This window comes from Drosophila melanogaster, chromosome 3L (genome assembly GCF_000001215.4).
Source record: "Drosophila melanogaster chromosome 3L".
Taxonomy (NCBI): domain Eukaryota; kingdom Metazoa; phylum Arthropoda; class Insecta; order Diptera; family Drosophilidae; genus Drosophila; species Drosophila melanogaster.
This window is the reverse complement of record NT_037436.4, coordinates 1893037-1914730: the sequence shown is the minus strand read 5'-3', so window position 1 is coordinate 1914730 and position 21694 is coordinate 1893037. Positions and strand designations below refer to the sequence as shown.

The 21694-nt window shown below is 41.5% G+C and overlaps 1 protein-coding gene across 3 annotated transcripts; it reads left to right on the top strand.

Annotated features, from left to right (window-relative positions):
* The first annotated feature begins 4533 nt into the window (after nt 1-4533).
* On the top strand, nt 4534-21323 carry dsb (debris buster). Of its 3 annotated transcripts, NM_001104007.4 has the most exons (8): nt 4534-4831; nt 12025-12265; nt 17702-17793; nt 17852-18009; nt 19171-19312; nt 19413-20126; nt 20284-20409; nt 20468-21323. In NM_001104007.4, exons 2-8 carry the CDS (start codon nt 12034-12036, stop codon nt 20849-20851), a joined length of 1848 nt encoding a protein of 615 aa, NP_001097477.1. In that variant the 5' UTR covers nt 4534-4831; nt 12025-12033; the 3' UTR covers nt 20852-21323. The 3 variants fall into 3 exon arrangements, with proteins under 3 accessions (NP_001097477.1, NP_001261299.1, NP_647675.3); NM_139418.3 differs by lacking the exons at nt 4534-4831; nt 12025-12265 and adding an exon at nt 17076-17150; NM_001274370.1 differs by lacking the exons at nt 17702-17793; nt 17852-18009; nt 19171-19312; ... (1 more) ...; nt 20284-20409; nt 20468-21323 and having other exon boundaries at nt 12025-14237.
* Nucleotides 21324-21694: the final 371 nt, after the last annotated feature.

The following is a 21694-nucleotide window of genomic DNA, read 5'->3' as shown; positions in this document are numbered from 1 at the left end:
CAAACTAAGGGCCACAGCCTCTGAAGCCATTTAGTCAATTTCGAGGCTCCGTGCGTAGTCATACAGATAATGTTATTTCTGAAAATATGTAAAGAATACAAATATTAACTCCCATGGTGAGTGTTTACTACCATATAATTAATTACGTGCAGTGACTGAACTCTTCGCTTCGACTCTTCGGAAACAAGGAAAGAAAAACCGGAATAATAAAAAACTATTGCATAATAATTAAGCAAAAAAATTAAAAAGCGGGCAATGAGCCAGTTAATCATCGACCTCGCAGGCGAGGACCTGCCATCAGTGAGTTTTGAAGTGCATATATCGATCAAACTGAATGACAATTGATTGAGTGCGGCCAGAATAAAAAGTGCAATAAATACAACGAGCTTTGCCGCAATTTGCTGACCCTTGAACGTCGTTTGACCTCCGACCTGAAGTTATATAGCTTTACCGTTGGGTGTCTGTCCGCACATTGCAATCATTTTAGTGGCCGACGTCATAAAAAGCGCACTGGGCCTTAAACCAGTTTCAATAATTGTAAACGTTTTATTTTAAGACCATTTGTAGCGGGTTTACAGTTGGATCAATTAAGCCGTAAATGAAGAGGAGCTTTCCGCAATGCGATCGCCGTAAAACCCCTTCATAAACTATTATTATTATTCCAATAGCCGGTGCAAGATTAGTAGCCTTGACAGTAATTGGTAATTGCAGTGGAAAACTGCTCGAAAGTTAATGAGGAGGCAAGCCAAAGCTGGGGCAATCGGGGGATTTCGCCTTGTAGATCATTTGTTGGGTACCGCCCCATTCTATAAAGGGGCGGGATCATGACGTTGGCAAATCTAATGGGCTTAACTGCCATTAGGTTGCTTAACTTTCGTCAATGAAATCAATAGCAATAAGTGTTCTCAGGCGTATTTAAAAAAAATTCACATAAATTCAATTAAATTTATTCATTTCGCAAAGATAATGAAGATTATAACATAACATACATTTTGTATCTTCCTAAAAGTATGCAGAGCTGTATCTCAACCTTAACAGTATCTGATTATGTGTCGGGCCTTGCTATGTTAAGCAGAGAAACTAGTTTCTGTTGGCTACCTGTAGATACTGTTAAGTAAATGTTATTTGGCTTAACATAAGTTTAAGCTTATAAGACAACATCACCATATTCTTCAACATTTATATAGCATATATATAGCCCTACAAGTTCCAATTAAGCAGCGAATAATCCCACCGCCATTTGAACTCAAATGAAAAATCAAAGATGCAAAGCATTTTCCACAAATTAAAACATTAAGTCTGCGGGTAATTATTTCTACTTCAACGCCTCCAACAGCAAGGCGAAAACTTTTCATTTCTTGGCCATAATAAAGAGATTTGTCTGCAGGGGCTGACTTGGCTTGCTTTTGACCACGATTGCGCAGAACCCTGCAGCCCTGGTGAAGTTTGTCTATTTTGTCCTTCAAGCGGTAATTGAAAGTAAAAGATGTATTAAGTTGGCCAATTCGCTAGATGGGCCAACTCCTCGGGCAGCAACTGCTTCTAGGCCAGTCGTCTGTGAATTATGATGGCCCTTGGAGGGCAGTGTTTTGCAAGCCCGTTTACCGTGTGGTCGTTGAATAATTGAATAAATGGATATGTAAAAATTTCTGCACTTCACGTCATATTTTTGGCAATATGTTTATGGCCATAACCAGCCAGCAGATATTGTTTCACCTAGGTCATATGTTTCATGGGCCTGGCTCGTGCTGTCTGATTTCCGATTTGCTTGGCAATGAGATGCCGTTTGATCTTCTCAATCTTTCTGGCTGGGTTTTCGGGCTGGAACTTGTAGTAACCTCTCTAGGTTGGATTGCGACACTTGAGACCTGTTTTCGTGATCGTTCAGGTGAATCAACTTTCAATGTGAAGGATGATGTGACGTTCTGGTCACACCCTCCTCAATATCGAATCTCTAAATATAAATCAAAAGTGTCTCGGGTTCAGAGTTCGTTGTATCCCAGGCGTACTTTGTTGATCCTCGAGTGTGATATCTACATAAATCTGGGCCCTTACGCCTGTTTGACCAAGGTTTACTGCCGAGTGTCGGACAAACAAATTAAAAAGTTTGCGATAACTATACGAAAGGGCCCGTACAATATCGAGGCTTGGCCAGTTCGAAGTGCTGGGAATTTCTGTTTGAACGCTGGCGAAAGCGTAACTATTGTTAACTATTTGTTGGGAATTGATTTTTGTAGTTTTAAGGAAGCAAATCTAAGCTTAGAGAGTTCCGCCAAACAAATTATTACTAATCGCTCTCAAAGTAGTAGTATTACTTAAGGGTACCAGGCGGACCTTCAATATTTGCTCTGTATAAAATAAAACCCTTTTTAATGTATATGACCTGAGTTCTGTAACTACTTAAAATCAATATAAGAAAGCATTTCACACATTTTTGCGTGATGAAAATTTGCACGTTTCAGGCAAGAGATACTTATTTATAGATATATATAACATTTCGCATACTATTTTCCTTAGTATTTAGGTTTGGCATCATAATTTGCCCAAATCACCATGTTTTCAGTGACTTCTTCGTTTTTGATCTCACTACCAAGTACCGAGCATGATCATGCAGTTAAGATCTTTGTCGCTGGACAATTAAATCGAACGTGCCGTTAACTAATCACCCATTTAAACCCGACTCCGTGTGATTTTGCCCGGCAAACTTGAACTTGCGATGAGTGGACATTAGTGGCCTCTGTAAAAATGACTTAAGTCATTCCAGAGGCAAATTCCTCTTGTCATTCAAGTGGAGCGTCTGCCGAGGCAGTTTGAATATTTTTAATGTCCCCCGTGGCCTTTTCCGCAAAATGCTGGCAATTATAATTATAAACAATATAAGTTAAAATTTTGGTTGTCCAAAAACGACCACAACTTGTCCCATAACATGTGTCGCGGTCTTAACTTTTCGTTGTCAAATGTAAATATACTTGAATGTGCTTTAGTTTCGAGTTTCACAATTGCAAATTAAGTCGTTCTTGACAACTGCAGCCTTCGGGGCTGTATATTATACTGTATATTAGATTAAGGTCTTTTGGGCCAAATAAGTGCAATCGCATCCTTGGCCACTAACTGGGTAACTGTGTCATTTATAAGCCACACGAATCTCAGTTATTTCCGACTACCCGGCTAACCAAGTTTACCGAGCACTTGAGGATTTTCGAGGGATTCGTGCATTGTGACACACTGGAATCGCATTGAACTGCGGGAGAACTTCCTTTGTGGCGGCAAATTGTTGTACAAAAGACCAGTTTCCGGTGCGGTCATGCTACTTAATGTGCTGAAATCTAAAGTAAGCAAACTGAGCTGTCATCTATCGTCATCAATCATCACGGGAACCGAAGCTATCCCAATGCAATATGTAAACCTCACAGATTACAGCGAATTTACTAGAGTGCCATGCTAATTAGTTGGGTGTATTTATAGCCTAAGAAAGTTATGATTGACTCGACTACTTGGTGTCCTTCATTCAATGAGTGTATTTATCAATTCCATTAAATTTATGACCAAGTTCTTGGCCGTAAAACAACCCCTATCTACATACAGGTCTCTAATTGAAGAGTTCAAATCTCGTCCGGTGAGATAAACAAAAGGTAATACTACTACTATACTTATGACGTCAGTGCGTGATAGCTGATTTGTATTTGTTGAATCGCTCTGAATCGGCGGGAATTAGCCGTCTGGCGAGGGCAGTCAAGCCCCCGATTTGAGTTGTTTACTTAGACACATAAAAACAAGTGCGCGTCTGGAAAATTTTCCACTTCGTTTTATGGCAAATGGGGAGTTTTCACAACTATCGCCTTCAAGGTGTATAAATCGGGTTTACTATTTCTAATTAATTGAGTCTTCAATGGAATCATCCAAATAAAATTAGCCTGCACTGCAAATATAGGCTAAAATAATATTTAAAATAAGTATTTTTTTCTCCATGCACTCACAATCCTTGGTAAGAGGCATATCTTTCTGTGCTGTCGCACCGCATATCCCTCAGAAAAACCCCAAAAGTCGGAAATACTAAGGAAGCTATAAAAACGGCGTCAAGTTCACTTAACTAGAACCAACGACGGCGATAAAAAAGCGAGAAGAAGCAAACAAGTAAACAAGAGAAGTAACCCATCCAAAGTACAGGTGACTCAGCATAAATGCGAAAAAAACCCCCCGTTTCAATCAGGCCAATTACCTGTTGAGGAAAGGAAAAACTCAACCTGAGCGAAACTCACCTCGGCTGCGCATGCGTTTAAGCCAATTGCCAAATTTATGTTTCTGTTTCTGCTTCTGTTGCCTTTAAATCTAAACAGCGGCTAGGATTGCAGCACACCGAGCGAGCAGAGCGATACGAGTATCTCACAGATACATTCAAGCCTATCTGAACGATCGGCTCGGCTTAAAAGCACTCGTACTTAGTCGGCGATCGCTGCCGAAGTCGTCGCAAGTCTGGGGGTTTTAAACAAAAACGTCTTGCCCAGACGACGGTCCATTCATGCCAGTTTTTCATTTCGACGCGTCAACTTAAAACGACACATGCTCTCGCCAGCGGCGCGATCGGTAGTAAATGCGGCTAAATAAATCCACAGAGTTCGACGAGTGTCTGTGCGAAGGATAATGCTAGTATGAGTTCTTAAAAACCAAATTGCAAGCAAGAAACAAATCTCGTAATTGGCTCAAAATCAATTGACTTGCGGCAGTGAATATGCGAAAAGTTTACATCTGACCCAAATAGATTCCAATCGTTGTTCCACTAGCGAAAGACAAACCTTGGATTAGCTGTGCAGCCCCTGAGAATTTTCGAAACGTAAGTGACAAACGGGGCGTATGAGTTATGGCCTGAGGGCGTATGTGCAACATTCTGTGTGGTGCAAAAATTGTAAATATCAAGTGTGCTTTCATTAATTATATTTCGCGTGTCAAGTACGGAATTTTGATTAATATGCTTCTGTTAAAGGTTTCGCCAATTGGCTGTAATGTTTTCATTAACTGACGAAGAATAAATTGTCTGCCATTTATTTAACTTACCTAATTATTAACCCTTGACTTCAATGTACAAACTTAATTTAATTAAAAGAAAAAGCTAAACATGTTCACTGCATAATTGTATTCAAATTGAGTCGTCGAGATTAAGCAGCTATAGGATTAATTAATTTATTGGTTGCAATTGGATTATTTCTCTTGAATTCAATTTATTCAAATATCGTGATAGAAATCGCAATTGTTCATGAACTGAATTAATTATTTATGTCAAAATAAATGTCCAGAAAATCTTTCAATTCAAATTAAGAGTACTTATCTGATTTAAGCTGAAATCGAAAATATAATTGAATGCATTTCAATGATAGCTCCTGTCAACGAGTAAAATATCAATATTGCTATATTTATATTGTTTTATTATTAACTACTACAACTTTATCAGCGCCATGATTATATAAGCTCAAGTCGGCAAACCCCTGCACCTTTTAATCGAAATGCAGTTCAATGTGCGCATTTAATTGGATTATAAACATTAACGGAGCTGTCAAAAATATCATTTTATTCGCCAGACGGGAGCAAATCAATTAAGTTGATTGCGAAAAATTCACTGGACAGACGGCAGCCTTATCAATGGGATGTCAAAAATCTAGACTATTCAGAAAAGCCCTTGCCCAATGACTCTTTGGTTGTTTGCTTCAATTTATAAACAGTTTTGTGTGCTGTTTCTGCCTTCGCTTTTTGGCTCATTTTTGCAGTCTCCAATTAAGTGTGAAGATTTTGCAAGTTATGCAAAATAACGGCAATGTGGTTATGAGCGGTCATTTCTCGTATGTTTGTCTCTTGGCCAAATGCATGCATTTCTTGGAGTCTGCCGATCTGTTTTTCGGCTGGTGGGGGGATTTCGCAAGTATACCACCGCAGACACGTACCAAAAACCCCACAACGATGCGTTTTCCCCACCCCTGATTAAGTTTGACCCACATGCAGGGCGAGTTCAGGTCAATGTTAAGGTGAAATTTAAATTAAAAACAGCCACATAGTAAGGTCACCTAGCTCTGCGTATTTTCCTTTCAACGGAACTAGAGGCCTGTGACGTATAACATAGATCTTTCTAGTTTATGCGTCAAATCTCGCTATTGATTATTGACAAATCCGCCTCTTTCACGAGTTCCTATGCCATTTACGCTGATCTTGCAAAATGCGTTTTATGACCCCAGTGACAGCTAAATAGAAACACTTGAGGCAAATAAAAGTAATAAAAATTGAGACATTTGTGTGTGAAATGGTGTGAAATTTAGGGGTCAGTGCAAACACTTAAGGCAGAATTTTGAAGGTCGGCTGTGTGGGGAGAGATGTCCCAAAAATAAACAATATATGACGACATTTCGATTTAACTTAAGTCTAAGTAATGTGGGAAAGCCGAAAAAAGCCTTTTCCCTAGTTAAGAAATGTAAAGCTTGCACTAGATAATGTTTAGAGCAAATTTAGGTCTTTCGACATCCTCACCCACTCCAAGAGCCCTATTTTATCACGCCACATTTCGGTTTAGCCCAATCAGTTTCACTTTCAAGTGAACCGCAGACAGCAATTTAGGCGAAATTTCCAACGCTGTCTACACCTCTAGGAGTAAAGCACTTAGTTGGGACAGCCAGCTAGTCACTCATCCCATCCAAAACCCACCCAGCCATCCATCCAGTTGTCCACCCACCGATTTGCCAGACTTAAACGTGGACACAGAAGTAGTCTTAAATTAACCGCAAGCGAAAAAATACCTTTAAGTGCAATAGACGTCACACAAAAGGCCGCTTTTGTTGCGTTGCTTTGGTGCTTTCCTAACCGTTAAATTGAAATATTGACACAAGTTTTGTGATGAGTGTAGCTCTTTTTTTTTTATTGTTGTGAATTTCTGATTCATTTGACCACGGCCCGGGGCAGGCACACTTGCTAATAACGCGAACATACAATATCTGGCAGATAGGTTTACATAATGAGCGGGCCATGCTCTTTAATAACCAACTGATTGGCCCCCTGATAAGACCGAGAAATTGGCAAATTGCCATTTGGCGGCTTAAAGTGCGAGAAAGCCATCAATCGCTAATTTCTGGCCGCGGGCGAGACAAGCGAATCGGCTGACTATAAGCTTATATACTATAGTGACTTAGGTCAGGATTGAAGTTGCCGGCCCACACGCACACGCGCACGACCTTGCCGGCGATATTTCTCTGACAACCAGATTCGACCCTTCTCAAATCGAGCGAAATTGATTCATGACTCGCCGAAAAAGCCTGCTCGAAAAGGGCCTTTTGATTCAGTGGAAATTCTCAAGCGTAATTGGAGCATTTCACGTATCGTTTCGCCAAAAAAAAGCCAATAAAATGTTCCCAAAAATAGACAGCGGGAGAGTGTGCGCGTATAAGTTACAACACTCGACGCAGCTGCTGCCGAGTATTGGAAAATATTTGCCAATAATTCAGCTGTTGATGGAGCGGCCAGCAACGCTTCAGTGATTGGCCACGGTTTAAGCCAAGTCTGGGACTGGGACGAGTACTGCAACTCCGTCCAGACTCCATGACGTTCGACAACAATCTTGTTAACGTTTTTTGCCGCTCTCGGGTTTGTGTGAACGCGTGTCAAATGCCGGGGCAACTAATCAAGTGATTTTGAAGATGAGACCTCAATTAGGGCAATTCAATTGAAAAGGCAGTTATCGAACTACTGCAAAAAAGGTAACTTTTATTGGGGATTTACTTGTTGGATTGCAAATCTGAAAGGATAAAAATAGTTAAAAAAAAATAACAGCACTTACATTACGTTGATCCCACAATGTCAAGTTCGTTTCCTAAGTCTTTCGTTTTACTTGTACGAACTCTACTTTTCACACACAACTTTCAGCATTTTCTCAATTCCAATAACAACAATTATTTTAGCATGAAGTTTAATGTTAATGTTGAATTACTTAATGCCATTTAAATTGTTTACATTGCTCGTGCAGTGTTTGCTGCTGTTGTTGTACCATTTATAGAATGATTTGTTGCGCTTGGCCTGGCTAGCTGAGCTATGAATATGCCCATGTAAATATACCCATCGCTTTCGCTCCCGATGCGTTGTATCTTAATTGAGCTGAACAAAACGATGGCATAATAAAATAAGAGTTGGATGAAGTCTACTCACCGCCAAGGAAAGTGTGGCGCTACCAAGCGGAAAGCTCTCACACAGGGAGAAATTAAGTATTACCTTTAATTGGACTTTAAGAAAGGAATAAATTTCCATTCCAAAATTCCTACAAAAGCGATCTGAAATGTAATAATAATAACTAGGGATTCAAAGGCGATTTCATGTTTTTTTTTTCCGTGCATTTAGCTGTTATGCTATTGGGGGCATAGCCAAATTAATGCCCAGCCCCATATATAGGCTGCAATTAGAGCTAAATGAGAGAGCACTTCTGGTTCGAACGGAGACTTCCGGAAAGATTTTTATGTTTATCTCAATGTCAACAGAGGGAGAGATGAACGAACCTTTCGCATGTGAAATCGAAACAAAAAGAGGCAACCCCCAGTTTCAATAATTGCATACAATTTGCCAATCAACGCGTTCCCAAAGATGCCAATTATGAAATGCCAGGCCCTTGTGTCCATGTGCTCGTCCCTTTTGTGGGCGCACCTCTTGGCCATGGCTTATGAAGCCATTCAAGTGCCTTCGGCCAAGGAGGAAAAGGAAGCAGATGATTCCAAAAAAATTGATATTTTATATATGTAATAACAGCGCAGGAAAGAAAGAAAAAATAATAACGACCATAAAATTATAAAGCGTTGGCTGCCAAAAATTAAGCAGAAATTTATTAAAAATGCATAAAACAGGCCGAAATCTCGCACTCCAGCCAACAAAAACTGGATCCCTCTGCAGCTGGGGATGGTAAATGGTATTTGCGGGAAAGAGAAAAGGTGGCGCGTGACCTTCGCACTACTGAGCAAAAAGTGCACAGTAACCTGAAACTGAGGCTGTGTGAAATTATTAAATCAGCAGCCGCTTCACAGTCAAAACTGCACTGCCAAGAAACCAAAACAAACAAGTGCAACAAGAGGAACGACATCACAGACATCGGACACAGCCATTCCGATGAGGAGGAGGAGAAGCAGCCACTTCGGCTGGTTGCTACTGTTTGCCAAGAGGCAACATCGCCGAATGAGTCAAGGAAAGCAGCGAACTTGAGATACACTCCACAGAAGTTACGGAAAATATTTGGCAAGTGGTGTTTCCATATTTAGCGATTGAATAGTCAGCAAACTCAATAAATACTCTTTCTGTAAGTTACAACACTATTAATTAAAAGTAAAAGAAAAACATGAGTTGGATTCACGAAGAAGTTATTCCAGAATTCCCGCAGAATGCCAGTGCTTGCCCAATTTTCCTTGCCCATTTAAAGTTCACGAAGCCATAGCTAAATGTGGGTTTTTCCGAAACTGATATCCTCCCTCCCAGCGAATACAACAATACAATACCCCCAAGCAGGCGCCACAGAAGGCGCAGCTCTTGACTCACACTTCGAAATGCACGCGAACAGCAGCCACATCCACAGCAGCACAACATGAACGGGCAGCAAAGTGCAGCAGGTGCAAGCGGGAAGGCAGATTTTCGGCAAATGCCAACGAACGCTTTGGACGGAGTGGCTCAGTGGCTCGGTGGCTCGGTGGCCAAGTGGCCTGCTGGCCAAGCAACCTACTTCTGGCACTACTTTTGCTGCAACTGCAATCGAAAGTGAGGCTGAGCGACTGGAACTGGGACTGCGACTGGGACTGGGACCGGGCATGGATATATAGATGCAAGACATGGAATCGGGTTGGGTATCGTCGGCGTCAGCTGTTAGAAAGCTTCGCTGGCCGAGCTGGACATGGTGCTAGAGTGGCGGCGAGAGGCATGTGGCAGTTGCAACACATCCAGCCAGTTGCCATATACACCTCTGGTCTGGCCGGGGATATATGGCTATTATAAAAGCGTATTTAGGTCAATCAAATTTCGCATTTGGCATTTTGAAATTTCTTTACGCAAATGCTTGTGCTATTTTTTAATGATTTTCTAGCCAGGCCAATCCAGTCCAGTGTCTCACAGTGCCGGTGTCTTATTTTCGGATTGCATAATGTGCTTATGCCAAAGAAGCCAGCTGACCACGGCGTGGCCAATAAGTACAATAAGCACAAAATTGTAAAAAAAAAACGTGTTTAACTCTTGCTTTTTCTCCCCCCTGATTTAACCACTTTATTTATTTTCTTCTGCTCCGGCGAGCTGGGGGACTTCTTAATGGATTGGCGCTGGCCATTGAGGCGTGACTTTCGGCAAAGGAGTGTGCAACAAGGGGTTAATGGTGGGGGAGTGTCGCACCGCAAGATGATAAATAATATAGCCACTTCCGACTGCCGAATGTTGAATGCCGAATTCTGAATGCTGGGCTTCGAATGAAGTCGTTATCCAGGGAACCTTGCTCGTTTCCGCATCCTTTCGCTTTGAATACCCTTGGGAAGTTGGCAAATTAAATGCGGCCTTAATTATTTTATGCTCATTAAGCGCACAGCTAAATATTTGCCCTGCCGAAATGGCAAAAAGTTAAGGCGTCTTCTCTTGGCCCAAAGCAGTTTACAAACTGGCTGCAATTAAAAGAGATACGCAAAAAACAACGCAAGACAAAGTACGAATGGTATAAATGTCATTAATTGGGTTTAAATATTGTTGTTTTTTAATTTTTTGCCTGTATCCAACTTTACACAACTTTGTTCATAAACCAAAATCGCTCAATTGTGACAGCCGTTTAACTAACATTTCAGTTATGTCAGAAGTCAATTAAAAATAATTTGCCCTCACTTAAGATGCGGCTTAAATGAAAATCTTGGTAAATGACCAAATGAGTAATGAGCTCACACTCGCAGCGACAGAAATAGAGTTGAGAGTAGAGAGTCCAGTTCAAGCATAAGTCCAGGTATGCAAAGTTCGTTGCCTCAGTCATTTGTTTTTTTTTTCCCGCACTCTGCATACAAATATTCCGCTTCTCACAATAAAAATCCAAGTGTCACCGCGATTATTGATCATGTGCAGTGAGTACGATTCCCCTTTGGCCAAGATCATAACACTTTCCAGGCTGCGGAGATAGTTTCCATTTTATTATTTTATTTATTACCATGCCTTAGCATTTTTCGAATGAAAAATAATGGCAAGGGATTAACAAAACACATAAAAATAATTGGTCAGCATGGAGCAATTAGCGAAATAGATTTATGGGAAGTTTATGGGAATCCAAAGGGCTGCTATTCAATTTGGGCAATAATTCAAATTATAGAACAATCAATATTATCAATAATAATTAATTACTATTATTATTATTTATTATTACAAATAATTGTTCTTTGTACTTTTTATGTTGCTTGTAATATGATTTTAGACACGTGCATTGACCTGAGTTTGATTCCGCATTGCCTGATTAATACACTAAGATCAAACTGTGATCTTCACGTTTTCCTGGACCCACTGATAGATTCCATTCGATTTTCTGCATTTTCAATTAGTAAGCAAATGAAACTGTGCCGGCAGCTAATGGCTGTTGGCCAATTAGCATATTGTCTGTGGCTTAAGGTAACGACGACCTGCCAGCGGAGAGGGTTCCCCCGGCACTCACGTAGCGAGTGACAAATGTATTTACGCCATGGAGCATTTATCAGCCACCGGGCTAATAAAAACATATATTATTATACTGTTGTAACTGAATTTATGGCACGATTCATTGCGGTTTCAGTAGGTCCGCTTGAAAATGCAGCTAATCGCAGCCAAATCTTTGAAGGAGGAGTATGCCAAGGCTGGCGGTGCCAGATTCTAGAAATTCTTCGCGTCTCCAGGTTAGACAAACGACCCCAGGAAACACTTGACCGACACGGCAGGCCATTTAATTATAATTGCCATCCATAAATATGTGGTTGTCCCCCAGTCGCCGTTGAACTAATCCACCTCAACCGCTTTTATTGTTACTATCTCCGATAGACTTGAATTATGGGCTTGGAAAAACATTACCTGCGATATGGACGCACCGCTAGAGATCACCTCCTTGACTGGGCCACCTGTGGGCGTGGTCGACGACAGCAGCAGCAACAGCAACAGCAGCAAACACATGCACAGCCATCACAGGGGTCAACTGCCACGGGACGGAGGTCCCGCCCCCATGTGACACACAGGGGAACGCCGCTCTCCATGCTGATATCAAATGGAGTTAGGATTAGCAATAGTAAGTACAATACACTTAATTACATCGCAAAATATGCCAGTCATCCGAGTGAATACAAATGATGGATGCATAAACAAGGCGTATCTGAAAGCAAAAACAATTAATACATTAATTTTAGCATGGGGTAAATAATCCATAAGAGTTACGGAAAATTTATTTAAGAAATAGGAAAAACATATAAGAACTCTTTTAGTTAATCACCATTTTAGGAATTTTCCCATACTATTTGGACAAGCTTTCCCGAAAAGGAAATGCCTTGACTGACAGATTCTTATCACCTTCGTCAAATAACAAGAAAATCGAATTAAAGAAAAATGTTATTAAACACTCAATTAGCTAACTAAAAGTCAATATCAACTGCCAAATTGGCCAGAAGCCTGTTGAGTTGGCTGAAAGCAAGACCATACTCACACTAGCAAATTGACAGATTGAAAAAATACCGCAAAATGCTGTATACGAAACTGGTCATCCAAGAACTGCAGCCAAAAATTGAAAAACGAGTCTTTGGCCGATAGGAAAAACCAAGAGGCAATAAGAAATAAACCCGAAAAATACAAAACAAAAACAAAAAAATCAAAACAATTTAGAGGCAGACTTGAAAACGAAAAGTCGAAAACAGCTAAACTAAGCAGCCAACTAAGCGCAGATGTAAATCAAGGAAACCCACACAGACACGAACTCGAGTTTTCCAATTCAAACAGAGACTGTAGCGTTCTATGCAATGGCCGACATTGCGTATACGCCGAGTGAGCCGAGCCAAGACAAGCCAAGCCAGCTAGGCTTAGTTAGTCGAAGGCAGCCAAGTGTGCAAACAGCCAGCCAGCTAGCAAATAGTAACTAGTAACCATGGCCAAGAACATTCGCCAGAGAGGGACGGCAGCTATCTGAACTTGGCTTAGACTGGAGCCCAGGCTCCGTTTGTTTACGTTTCGCTTTTCACAATTTTTTGGTTGAATTTTTGTATTTTCTGGTTTCGGTTTCACTTCGTTGTCGAGGCATTTTCGATTGTCGCTTATATAGAATTATAGCGTTTTGCACTTGACTATTGGCCTGGCTTTATTGCCATGTTGGCCAAGTGCCTTGCTATTGCTATTGGACTTCTAGGGGATGCTGCTTGGCCAGGGGCAATTATGAGTACTTCTGTGGGACGTGACGGTCGACGAAGGATTTATCTGAGATGTATCTTTACGATTAAAGGCCAAAATAGTCAAGCTTTTAATTGGTCTGTATACTGGCTTATGTGAGAGATGCTGCCTAGCAGATATCTTATTTTCATACTGAGGAAGCTAGTTGATTTCCCTTGGGCAATTCTATTGCAAAGTCTGAGCATAACAAACAACCAACAAGCACAAGCAGTATTAAAAACAGAAAATTGGCAATTGAAAACTATGTGGCCAGCAATACTAGCCACTTTTAACTGCCAAATGTTCGGACTTGCGAAGACCAATACCAGCAACTAGCCACGAGCTCATTCAAAGCAAATATGAAAATGTTGCCAAATCAATGGGTAAGACTACACAGAAAGCAATTGAACTTGATGTTAATATAACTTCCAGATATGTGAATTACAAAGACATTATTAATGGAATAATACCAAAAGATACCCTACTAATAATATTGATTCAAGTGATTGTTTTAATAATTCGTTTTTCTCCATTTCCTTGTAATTACATTCATAGTATTTCTCCCTGTGCAGCTGAGGCTGCAAAACAGTGAATGAGCATTGAAAATGAGTGAACGAGTGGGTTCCGAGTGGATTCAAGGGGCCAGTGATAGCGACAGTGAGTTGAGTGCTGGCGGGTGCGAAATCAAGTAGCCGCCGTGGATGCCGTGTGGATTGGGAGAGTGAGCATGAATAAACACATGCACGTTGCTTGCTGGCCAATTCTATGTCTTGAGTGGGGGCTCTGGACGCGGGCGGCGTGGCTTTGCCCGTTTTGTTTGGCCGGCTCAAACAGAAACAGGTGCGATGGTTGCGGAGTCGATGCAGTGGCTCAAGTGCCGAAGAAGAAGAGTTCCCGAATGCAGCGGACTCTTTAGCAACACCGAATCGCGTCTGCGAGCGGAGTGTGCTTTGCGATTATATAACCAGATGCTGGCATTAAGGCCTGGCCAAGATCGTGCCTCAGCTTCGACTGCTCTGCGTTGGAATTTTTAAGATGTTGACACAGAATGCAGTCAACCAGAAGCCAAAATAAATATAATGTTTGAAAAACGCATAAATATTGAAAGGGAATACTAAATATTTTAAAATTGTAAATGTAAACGGAAAAACTGTAAGGAGAGTGTTTTTATAAGGAAGCGTATATGAAATTGAGAGAACCACATATGTAGAAAAATAAATTTGCCAGTTAAATTCCAATCTTGCTATATTAATCTAAATGGGGTCATCAATTACATTCCTTTTTCTGACTCAGCAGAGTGGAAATGCCAGTTCACTTTCCATTCTGGGTTTCTCCCCAGGATTTCCGCTACGAGCCTTCGCAGTGTTTCCCTTTCATCTCGGTGCGAACTTTCCAGATCCAGTTCCTAACCTTCGGCCGGCCCATCTCTTCATGGGTCCTTATCCCGGCCGAGAATCAGTTGTAAATGCTTTAATTAAGGGCCGAAACGCGATAACTTAAATGCAAAACTGCGCGAAGGCACGTCTCGGTGGCAGAAAACCGGTTGATATGTTTTTTTTTTTTCGTGGGACATGCCCATAGCCATTGCCCTTTGTTTCGGCTAATTGGCCAGTGCCGGAGCACTAAAGGGATCTCCAATATATGTATATGGCATGCGGATAGAAGATCGTCGGAGGAGATGCGGTCACGTGATGCAAATTGTAAGGCGTACAAGGAAGTGATCTCGAACCGCCAGGAATTGCTATTATTTGCTTAAACAAAAGTGTTTACATGGCCATAAAGATTTTGGGGGAGGGGCAGCCGGATCAGGTCTTGGATTATTGTGATTTGCACGGCACGTTCTTAGGCGAAATCTCGGCTCGATTGTCTCGGGCAATGCAACTGTTTAGCTTCATTGTTAATGGACTACGGTATGGTATTGTCTATGCGGGTCTAGAAACTGTCTATTGAAATGGTATATGACCAGCACGCTTTGTTGCCTTTTCGCCGCCACTTTTGTTGGCCAAGAGCTGCGAAGCAGCTGCAGCTTTACGGCCGGTAATTGTGAGCGTTAATTTTAACAGGCAATTGGGAAACTTGCGTTTATTCTTTTTCGCCTTTTTTCCTTTGCTTTTTTGGGGCCACGATTCGACCGAAACAACAAATAAAAGCAGGTTGAACAGACCTCCCAGCAGGCAAATGTTTCACTTAAGCCTCCCAGCTAATATTACTGATATTACTGACCATTTAAATTGTCTCATTTGAACAGTTTGAAAGTCAACGGCAATTGCAGACTCTTAGATTTTCTCGCTTTTCTCGGTGTTTTTGTTTTTTGTTTTTTTAAAGTTTGTGCGTGGTTTTTGGCTGGCTGTCGAGTTTAGAAGCTTGAAAATAGGAGAATCGCGTGCTCAGCTGTAATTTTCCAAAGAAACGAGCATATGACACCAGCGGCCAAATCCAATTAAAGCAGAGTCGCACAGAAAGGGGGTATAAGAATTACTTTTTAACAAGTACAAATATAAGCTGGTATAAAAATGCAAAACCCCTCCCAAGAAAACATAACTCAAAACAGATATATTCGAGTAGTAGTAACAGTGCATACTTTGAGATCAGCATAATTGTCAACAGTCGTCGTTCGCTGACGTATCAATTGTGTGCCAAATGTTTAGTGACCATATCGCTGTGACTATATGCCTATATGCCTACATACCTGAATATATTGCTATATGTATGTATCTTCCCATCGGGCTGAGAAACCCGATTTGCAATAGCCGTTCGATTGCAGTAACATTATGGCTTTGGAGAACTGAAGAGCCGAATAAAGCCTTCCGTTGAGACACTGTCTTCCCTTGACCTTGGGCTCCGAAATGTTATGTGCCTCGTTTTATGACACTTGTTGTCGCTTTTTTTTTTTTTGTCTTTTTACTTCACTCTCCTTTTTTGCGTAACTTTCTCTGGGACAGAGTTTGTGATCGTCGAGCTCTTCAGGGTCAGTGGAACACGAAGCAGAGCTGAGAAGAAACCGCCTGAACTTTGCCGTCCAAAATGTGATTCAATGCACATACTTCCATAATCCGGCTATGTTTTGACAGCAAGTAATGCACCCATATGGAAAATATGGATTTAATGAGTTCCAAGCTGATTTATGACATTCACGGACTAAATTTCTGCATCCGAGTGAATTTTTATTGCACTCTTACTTTTAAAAATCTTTATTTATATTAAGACCATGCAATCAATCTGATATGCATGACAATTTAAAATAGTTAGAGAAATTTAATAACATTTTCTTTTCATACTTGTTTAATCTTAGTGATAATTATAATTTATTATCCCCGCTTATTTTTTCGTGTAGAGTATTTCTGGGCTCATCTTCCCCATGGAAGTTCCTTCCCTTTTCACTTTTTTTTTCGACCTTATCGCTGACGTCGCAGCTTTTGACTCAGTGACCTGCAAAATCGAAGCAGCTTTTTTATAAGATTATAAATAATAAATAAAATTTAAATTTATGTTGTTTCAAAACGCTTCACCTTGCACTTTTTCGGGGCGGCGGCACTTTTTGGCGAAACCTGATAGCGAAAACGCTTTTTCTCGATCGGATCGGCGTGGCGATCAGTTCGTTGACTGATCGCCGCAAGTACAGAAAAACCCGTGAAAATACTCAGAACCCGTTGGCATTGCATGCCCATCATCTTTATCATCATCAGCGGATTCATTAGCGAATTTGGATTCGTCAACTGAGATGCTGCTGGCCACGCCCACCGCCTCAAAATGCCAACAAGGTGATGTGGATGTGGATGTGGATGTTAATGTTGATATTGATGCTGCGGACGTCCAATGTCCGGAGACTAAGTGCATGGGCCAATTTACATTGCATCGGCCGAGATTAAGTTTCAATTAGTGATAACAGAGGGTCGTAAATTTTGGCAGCTGTCATACGTGAATATGCTACGTGAATCTGTTGGCGATAAGTCGGCCAAGATCGCTATTGACTGCCCACGAGATGGCGAGTTTGAGTGTTGACCATTGTAATTGCATGTGACATCCGTGAAATTGCACCGTGAAATTCGCAAATAATTTTATTTTATTTACCTTACGAAATTGCACGAAAAAGCGGCATTAAAAAGGAATATGAAAAGCTGCATTTCAGGGGGTAATTTATGTCATTATTCAGTCAACAAAACTGGGTTATATAACTTCGAGCATTTTGCTCTACTTTCTAGGACTATCCAAATTGTATTTAATAATAGCACTTAGCTAAGTCAAGCTGCAAATGCTTTAATTTCTACTTACTCAGCAAAATAATAACTTTTCATTTCTTCTATCTTTCCAGATAGACTAGCTGTGATAATTATTGGGATAATTACTTTAATCTTAGGCATTATTTTGTCCTCCATGCCGTGGCTGGATTATTTTATACTAAAGGTAAGTTCTACAGAAATCCAAGCTGCAAATGAAGAAATTAACTAAGTAAAAACTTTAGAACTTAAGGCTGTGGAATGATACACTGAGCTATCATTATTGGCAAAGGCCTGGCGTCATCCGACTGACCAAGCTATATATCTACAATGTCACCAATCCGGATGGATTCCTTCGAGGGGAAAAGCCGCACCTGCAAGAAGTTGGTCCTTTTGTGTACAGGTAAGCCAACCAGCTGCCGTATTTTGGCCATAAATCTCGGCAATTGAAACATTCGTTACGCCTTCTCTGACACCTCAGGCTGGAAAACCTTTAAGCATAGATAAATTTCCACGCCGGCTTTGGCACAGCACTCCGATTGGTCATGGCTTGCTGGGAAGTCAATGTCTTAATACCTGTAATTAGAATCGCAAGTGGCTAAAAGCAATTCAAGTGGCTAAAAATATTAGCTACGCTAACGGCCAGTGGTTAACTTATTGAACTTCTAGAAGGGATAATTAGGGGCTTAGGAAGTGATATCTGATTTATTTCCTTGGCTCCTAGACTACTGAATTGCGAATTCAGCATTTCGCTGTTAGCTGGAGAATAATTATAGCTGGGAAGTTTTCAAAACTAATGCAAGAGTTACAAAGTTCTACTTTGTTTGTTTGGCCTTTCAAATGTCACAGTTTGAGCTTCTTTATTATGGGTGTGAAAAAAAAAAACTCTACTTTGTTATATCTTTGCATATCAGCCATCCTATTAATCACTTAAGCAACTGGGTCTTATCAAGATCAGATATCAGATTGAACTAAGCGTGGGCATTAGCCACGGCTATGTGCAAACAATTGAATTATCTCTTCGAATTTTAACACCCAATCAAACTGGCCAACACAGCCGTGAGCCGCCGTGCAATTAGTTGGCCAATTAAACCATGAGCTCACAGCTCTTGAAGGCGAGTTTCCGCTGATCGAGATTACAACATCTAGAGCTCGTGCAAATGTAATGCAATGTTTAATAATAGGCCTCCGTATGGACAGCCCGCACTGAACCCGTTTAAATGAAGGATAACCTGAGAGGGTTCGGTTCAAAGTGATCAATCATACAATCACTGCATCACAAGCTTAGAGTTTCATTGGCTTGGGAATCTCGACTGGTGATGATAGGTTCAAATTGTGGCCGTAATGACAATCGAGGCCCAAAGTGCCCGTCATTCGCTGCCACTTTTTATGTGTTGGTTTCGACTCGTTTTGCTTTTTGCTTTTCCCCGGCCGAAACTGAACTTGACATTCAATTGCTTGGCGCTTTTTGTTGGCCGCCCCTGACTTTGGACCACGAATCCGAGTTCGCAGCACGTGCCGATTAATGATAAGACATTCATTTCTCTTTCCCCGCTTTTTACAGGGAAGACATGCAGAAGGTGAATGTCAAGTTTCATGAGAATAACTACACCGTGTCATATCAGCATAAGAAGATACTGCAATTTGTTCCTGAACTGAGTATTGATAAGGACACGCCCATAACCACGCCCAACATACCCCTGCTGGTAAGTATATGTAGTACTTGATGGCTTCATTCGTGAGAACCACATATATATTTTCTAATGAAAAACATTAGCATAACTAATTTGAAATACATTTCTAAAGACCCTCACCAGTCTCAGCCCTAAGCTGGGATATCTCCTGTCCAAGACCATATCCGTGGTGGTAACGGCTGCTCAATTCAAGCCCTTCATCAACGTCACCGCCGAGCAGCTGGCCTTTGGCTATGATGACGCGCTGGTTAGCTTGGCCCACAGGTTTTATCCGAAGCACATGAGACCGATGGAGAGGATGGGTCTGCTCTTGGGCCGCAATGGCACCCTCACGGAGGTGTCCTCCGTTAAGACGGGCATGGACAGCATGGACCAGTTCGGCTACATAGACCAGCTGAATGGACTGGATCACCTGCCGCACTGGAGTGAGCCGCCGTGCACCAGTATAGCTGGATCGGAGGGATCCTTCTTTCCGCCGCGGGAACTCACAAAATCGGAAGTGGTTCATATATACGATAAGGATTTGTGCAGGATTATCCCACTTAAGTATGTGGAGAGCCTGGAAAAGGATGGCATAGCGGCCGATCTGTTCCGGCTGCCCAATAATTCCTACGGAGATTCCGCCCACAATCCGGAGAACAAGTGCTACGATACCAGCGAATATGAACCCATTCAGGGTCTCCAGAACATCAGTCCGTGTCAATATGGCGCCCCCGTTTACATTTCCAATCCGCACTTCTTTGAATCCCATCCAGATCTTCTCAATTCCGTGGAAGGCCTAAAGCCAGAGCGTGAGAAGCACGAAACGTACTTCAAAATACAACCGGTGAGTGAATATAATAATATATAATATATACTTTAAGAATAAAAGTCACCTTAAAAATGGGAGCCCTAGCATGTGCTTACGTTGTTTAATTTGTATCTTATACGAAGGTCGTGTTTTTCCGCATCGCTGTTCTAATTTAATGTCTGTTCTCTCTTAGAAACTTGGAGTTCCACTGGAGGGTAAAGTGCGGATACAGCTGAATCTTAAAGTGACACGTGCCAAGGACGTCTATCCAGTGCGTGATTTTCGAGACTTTGTCTTTCCGGTCATGTGGCTGGAAGAGGTGAGATATCAAATGCCAGAACACACCCAGAAAACCCATTAAACTGAGTACTTTATAGGGCATCTCTGAGCTGACACCTGCCATCAAGCGCTGGATTTATTTGGGCACAGTGATAGCCCCGAGTGCCGTGCCCATCGGATCCTACCTGATGATCCTGGGCGGAGCCTTTGCCATTATCTTCAGCTTCGTGCGGGCCTACCAGAACTTTATGTTCGCCCAGGATCCCACGCTGGAGATCCTCGAGATGGGCAGGAGGTCCTTGAGGCGGGGCAGTAGTTTCATAGCCCATCAGCAGCACAGGCTTCTCGTTCATCATCGGGACAGCTACTCCCTGCTGCGACATGGACCCATGGCCACCTGTTTGGGGGAGGGTAACAGGGAGGAGGACGCGCAACCCATCATCGATGTCAGCCTGAGTGGCGGAATCAGTCAGGAGTCGTAGTTGCAGATATATATACGTACAACTAGATCCTTAAGGTGTGAATGCTCGGGTCTGCGAGAGTGTGTGTGTGTGTGTCTGCGAAGAGTTAATCTTAGTTTCGTTCTGGCCAAATTCGTGGCATATACTTGACGTTCTTGCCACTGCATATGCATTACCATTACTCAGTTTCCACATCGAACCAATCAATCATATTCATCTTGCTGCTACCAACGCCAAACGGGTTTGCTAGTAACTTGTATCGTGTATCTTGTAGATAGACGTATGAATTTGTACACATTTTTGTCACTGGAATGCTACAAATAATTCACTAGTCAATGATTACAATGTGAAAAATGCAAGCACTCATTTCTAGTTTTGATAGCTGTAAGTTAAGATAGTCGTAGACCTTACTTATATTGTATGTATTTGTTAAATATTGTTTAGGCTGAGGATGTACGAAATTATGAAATATAAATGAGAACTTTACAATTTTAAACACTTTTTTTGAAAGCTTAAGCCAGATTAATCCTTTTTCGCTTGAGCTCTCATACTTCTTAAAAATATCTTTAGAGACCATAAATCCCAGCTGAAAGCATAAATCTGCTTGTTAACAGCAGATTCTCCATCTCCGAGCTTCGGCAGTTCGCAGAACAATTTCTGGCTTTTATAAATCAAAGCAAGTAAAAAACGGAAAAAATGAACTAGAAAATAAATAGGAGCACTGGCATTTCATTCCCTAGAAGTTTTTGTTGATTGACGCACTTTTGACGTTCCCACAATTCCACACATTTTCTGCATTTCCCCCTTGGAAGAGAAGAAGGAAGTGAAAATACCCACACGCACACGGGTCGTATGAGCAATAAA

Excerpts from the sequence above, each read along its gene's own strand:
- dsb (NM_001104007.4), top strand. The coding sequence starts at position 12,034 with ATGGGCTTGGAAAAACATTACCTGCGATATGGACGCACCGCTAGAGAT. Across the intron at positions 12,266-17,701 it reads TGGAGTTAGGATTAGCAATA|ATAGACTAGCTGTGATAATT; the intron begins GTAAGTACAATA and ends CTATCTTTCCAG. Across the intron at positions 20,410-20,467 it reads CGGTCATGTGGCTGGAAGAG|GGCATCTCTGAGCTGACACC; the intron begins GTGAGATATCAA and ends AGTACTTTATAG.